We start from the raw sequence: 5418 nt of genomic DNA, 5'->3' as shown, positions 1-5418 counted from the left end.
AGAGAGCTGATTGGGGAAAATAATCTTAGGATTTATTACCAGCAAGATAAAAAAACTAAAGAGCTGCAACTGCAACAATTCTAATCAGGTAAAAGTGCGATGTATTTACAGAAATAAATCTGTAAATAATCTGCCCCTCTCCCTTTTGGATCAGTTCAGGAGGAGTAACAGCCTCTCTCTTGCCATTTTCGGAGCTCCAGGTCTTGTAAATAACTTTGCAGCCCTCGAAAGTCCCTGTAAATTGCTGACTGGTGGTTTTGTAATCCCCTCGAAGCCTATAAATGTCCATACCCAAAACAGTTAAGAGTTGGTGAAAGGAAGGTAAACACGGAAAGCTCAGACGGGAAGAGCGTGGAATCCCATCTTTTTGCTTATTATTGAGTGTTTTTTCCAAGCCCTCAATCCCTTCCCATCCCAGCCCTCCCAAGGGGATGAAGGGACACCCAAGCAGGACACTGGATGGCCTCAACCTCTCCCTCCAGGCACCCACCAGGATGAACATCCCAAAACTCACCTCTTTTCCCGGCGCTCCAGACGCTCCCACGGGCCCCGTGGCTCCGGTCCGGCCTCTCCTGCCACGTTCCCCCTGGAAAATGAGAGCCCTTGGAGAGGAGGGAAAGGTCCTGCTTTATCCCAGGCAGATTAAAAGCAGATCAAAGTGTTCTGGGGGGTCCCCCCAAGGAGGAGGGTCCCTCGAGGAGAGGGAATTCCAGCTCCCCCAAGAAGGGGAGTCCCTCAATGAGAGGGAATTCGAGCCTCATCCATCGCTCCCTCTGTCCCTGAGGGTTCCTCATCCCAACCCCACGCAATTAATTCCATGTGAAAGATGGTAAATGAATCATTAAATTGAAAAGATTGAAACCCAAGGACTCGGTTGGAGCTCCACTGCTTTTTATCTTGAGAGACATTTTTGGGCCTTTATTTCGGCTTTTATTTCCTTTATTTCATCCAACTGACACGTTTTCCAAGGGTTTGTTCCTGGTTTTCCTCACTTTTTATGGATTCAGGGTCTGGAGAGCTGGATAAGGGAGGGCTCAGCCCGGAGGGGACGATCTCAGCAGGGCCACTGTCACCCCCCTGAGGTGACAAACACAGCCCGCGGTGTCCCCTCACCTTCTGTCCCGGCATTCCAGGCAATCCTGGAGCCCCCCTGTCCCCCTGGGATCCGGGAATTCCGACGGTGCCACGGATGCCCTGGATGCCCTGAGCTCCTGGGTGTCCCGGCGCTCCCGGCTCGCCCTGTGGAGGGAATTCCCGGGGAATTTGGGGATTAGGGGGGATCAAGTGTCCCTCTAAAGGTGCTAGAGGAGCCTGAGGTGGCTCCGTGAGCTCATGTGACACCAGTTTGGGACAACCCTTCCAGTCCTGGCCCAGAAGGGAAGACCCAAACCCTGCAGACCTTCAGGAGAACCCAAACCTTTCCTTTATCTTCCTTTCTCTCTCTCTTTCTTTTTCTCTCTTTCTTTTTCTCTTTTTCTCTCTTTTTCTCTATTTCTTTTTTCCTCTTTTTATCTTTTTTCTCTTTTTCTCTCTTTCTTTTTTCTCTCTTTTTCTCTCTTTTTTCTCTCTTTTTATCTCTTTTTTTTTTCCTCTTTTTTCTCTCTTTTTCTCTTTCTTTTTTTCTCTCTTTTTCTCTCTTTTTTCTCTCTTTTTCTCTCTTTTTTCTCTCTTTTTCTCTTTCTTTTTTCTCTCTTTTTCTCTTTCTTTTTTCTCTCTTTTTCTCTTTCTTTTTTCTCTCTTTTTCTCTTTCTTTTTTTCTCTCTTTTTTTCTCTCTTTTTTCTCTCTTTTTCTCTCTTTTTTCTCTCTTTTCTCTCTTTTTTCTCTCTTTTTATCTCTTTCTTTTTTCCTCTTTTTTTCTCTCTTTTTCTCTTTCTTTTTTCTCTCTTTTTCTCTCTTTTTTCTCTCTTTTTATCTTTCTTTTTTTCTCTTTCTCTCTTTTTCTCTTTTTCTCTCTTTTTTTTCTCTCTTTTTCTCTTTCTCTCTTTCTTTTTTTTCTCTCTTTTTCTCTTTCCTTTTCTTTCTTTCTTTTTCTTTCTTTTTCTCTCTTTCTTTCCTTTTCTCTCTCTCTTTCTTTTCCTCTTTTTCCCTCTTTCCTTTTCTCTATTTCTCTTTCTTTCTTTCTTTCTTTTCTTTCTTTCTTTTTCTTTCTTTCTTTTTTTCTTTCTTTTTTTCTTTCTTTCTTTCTTTCTTTCTTTCTTTCTTTCTTTCTTTCTTTCTTTCTTTCTTTCTTTCTTTCTTTCTTTCTTTCTTTCTTTCTTTCTTTCTTTCTTTCTTTCTTTCTTTCTTTCTTTCTTTCTTTCTTTCTCTCTTTCTCTCTTTCTCTCTTTCTCTCTTTCTCTCTTTCTCCCTCCCTCCCTCCCTCCCTTCCTTCTTTTTCCAAACCCAAACCCTGCAGACCTTCAGAGGGGAACCCAAACTCTTCAGCATCCCAAGGGATCTCTGGAACTCCTTTCTGCTGAGCCCACAATTCCCTGGATCTTGTTTCCAGCTGAGGATTTTCCTGCTCATTGACAACCTCGAAATGTCCCTCCCAGCCCCAACCATTCCATGATTCCATGAGATTTATCCTTAGGACCTTCACGCTTTGAAGTGGCCCTTTGGAGGATGCAGAGAATTCCCTGGATCCCAACCCCGTGGAATGCTGTTCCCAGCAGTGGAAAACAAAGATTAGAGAGGGACAAATCCCATAGAAAAACCCTCCAAGTGAAATCCCACCTGGAAGAGAAGAACTTCCCACCTTAAATCCAGGTGGTCCAGCCTGACCTACAGGACCTCTGAACCCAATTCCTGGTTCTCCCTGTGGAAAAAAGGGGAGGAAAACCGAAAAAAAAAAAAATTGGGATTAGTCCTTCCACTGTGGGGCCATTCCAAGGAAATGACAATTCCAGAGTGGATCCCGAGGGATCCCAAAGCACCCTCAGCTCAGGAGGGACACTGGGATGAGGGGGGAAAAAAGGGATGTGGGAAAAGGAGAGGAGGGGAAAAGGGATGTGGGAAAAGAAAAGGGGGAAAAAAGGGATATGATGGGAAAAGAAGGAGGAAAAAAGGGATTTGGGAAAGGAGAGGAGGAAAAAAGGGATGTGGGAAAAGCAGAGGAGGAAAAAAGGGATACAGGGAAAGGAGAGCAGGAGGGAAGTTCCCAAGGGAAGAGCCGTCCCTGTGGCTCCAAATCCATCCTTTACCTTCCGACCTCCTTCCCCTCGGTCCCCTCTGGAGCCCTGGGAAAAAAAAGTGGGAATCACCACCCGGGGCTCTGTCCCCACCCAGAGCCACACAATTCCCGGGAAAGGGATGGAACTCCGTGGGGAAAACCCAGGGAATCTGAGTTTTCCCGTGGCAACAACCTCGGAGCTGGAATTGGGGCCCCCTGGGCTGGGAATGTCGGGATGGCAATCCCAGAACTCACCTTCAATCCGGCTTCTCCCACCTCTCCAGGCTGGCCCTGCCAGGCAAAATCCAGTCCTTTTTCCGGAAAATTCTTGTCCCTCCCTCCTTCCCTTTCCCTCCTTCCCTCCCTCCAAGGGGATTGATCCAACCTTCGGGATTGGGAAGAGGTGCAGGAATAAAAGTTGGGAATGTGGCAATCCCAATTTCCATTGACACCTCCCCCCCCCCCTCATCAGGACATTCCATCTGCCTCTCCCTTTTCCAGAGCCTTCCCAGCACAGGGAATCCCGGGAAAAGCCCCATCCCTACCTTCTCTCCTTTGTCTCCCCGCATTCCAGGAGCTCCCATTTCTCCCTGGAAAACAGCAGGAATTCCCTTCATCCACCAACAAGCATTCCCAGGGGAATCCTTCCTTCCTTTCCCTCTCCCAGTTTTATTATCTCCTCCATTTATTACATATTTCCATTGATCACATATTTATATGAATTTATATTTGTCATCTATTTCTATTTATCCTATATTTCTATTTATTACGTACTTATATTTTGTCCTAGATTTGTATAAATTTAAGTTTATCCCACATTTCTATTTATTAGATATTTCTATTTCTACTTATCGTGTATTGATATAAATTTACATAAATCATATATTTCTATTTATTAGATATTTCTAATTATCATATAGTTATATGAAATGATATTTATCCTATATTTATATTTATTACATATTTCTATTTACCATATATTGATATAAATTTCTATTTAGCCCATATTTCTATTTATTATATTTCTACTTATAATAGACTTCTATTTATCAAATATTTATAGGAATTTAAATGTATCATATATTTCTATTTCTATTTACAATATACTTTTATTTACCAGATATTTATATGAATATATATTTATCCCATATTTCTATTTCTAATATATTTCCATTTATATTTCTATTTATCCCATATTTCTATGAATGTATATTTATGATATACTTCTATTTACAGTATATTTTTTACAATATATTTTTATTTATCTGGTATTTATATGAATTTACATTTATCCCATATTTCTATTTATTATATATTTCCATTTATTATAGATTCTATTTACCAGATATTTATATGAATTTATATGTGTCATATATTTATATTTATGATATATTTCTATTTACAATATATTTTTATTTACCATATATTGAAATAAATTTCTATTTATCCCATACTGCTATTTATCATATATTTCTATGTATCATATATTTGCATAAATTTATATTTACCCCATATTTATATCACAGAATTCTATTTATCATATATTGTTATTAACCATATATTCATATAAGTTTCTATGTATCCCATATTTCTATTTATTATATATTTCCATTTATAACAGGTTTCTATTTATCACAGAGTTATATGAATTTATATGTGTCCTATATTTACATTTATGATATATTTCTATTTACAATATACTTTTATTTACCAGATATTTATATGAACTTATACTTATCCCATATTTCTATTTATTATGTATTTCCATTTATATTTCTATTTATCACATAGTTATATGAATTTATATTTATCTATATTCCTATTTATGATATATTTTTATTCACAATATATTTTTATTTAACATATATTTATATAAATTTCTATTATCCCATCTTCCTATTTATTATATATTTCCATTTCTTATATAATTCTTATCTCATATTTCTAAGAATCTATATTGATATATTCCTATTTATAATATATTTTTAAATACAATGTATTTTTATTTACCATATATTTATATAAATTTCTATTTATCCCATATTTCGATTTCTCCTCAATTTTTATTTTTCCAATATTTCTGTCAATGTCTCTTTCTCCTCAATTTCCAAGGATGTAAATTGATAATTGACAATAATTGTGTAACCAAAGCACTGACCTTTGGACCCCGGGGTGGGGGAGGGGCGGGGCCACTTCCATCCATCTGCAACGGAAACACCGGGATGGGATGGGAATTATGGGATGGGATATTATGGGATGGGATGGG

The 5418-nt window shown here is 38.8% G+C and overlaps 1 protein-coding gene across 1 annotated transcript in view; it reads right to left on the bottom strand.

The window, feature by feature from the left end:
• Window positions 1-5418, bottom strand: part of LOC114069106 (collagen alpha-1(VII) chain-like) — an 82897-nt gene that overhangs the window by 31549 nt on the left and 45930 nt on the right. The window contains exons 47-52 of the mRNA XM_027905667.1: window positions 3698-3742; window positions 3408-3443; window positions 3184-3219; window positions 2739-2798; window positions 1114-1239; window positions 515-586 (exon numbers count right to left, since the gene is read on the bottom strand). Coding sequence (XP_027761468.1) covers window positions 515-586; window positions 1114-1239; window positions 2739-2798; window positions 3184-3219; window positions 3408-3443; window positions 3698-3742 — 375 coding nt within the window. The remainder of the gene's footprint in view (window positions 1-514; window positions 587-1113; window positions 1240-2738; window positions 2799-3183; window positions 3220-3407; window positions 3444-3697; window positions 3743-5418) is intronic.

The sequence above is a fragment of the Empidonax traillii genome, unplaced genomic scaffold, assembly GCF_003031625.1.
Source record: "Empidonax traillii isolate 1590-97213 ecotype Southwest subspecies unplaced genomic scaffold, ASM303162v1 scaffold1191:size203906, whole genome shotgun sequence".
In the NCBI taxonomy this organism is placed as follows: Eukaryota; Metazoa; Chordata; class Aves; order Passeriformes; family Tyrannidae; genus Empidonax; species Empidonax traillii.
This window is presented reverse-complemented; position numbering and strand designations above follow the sequence as displayed.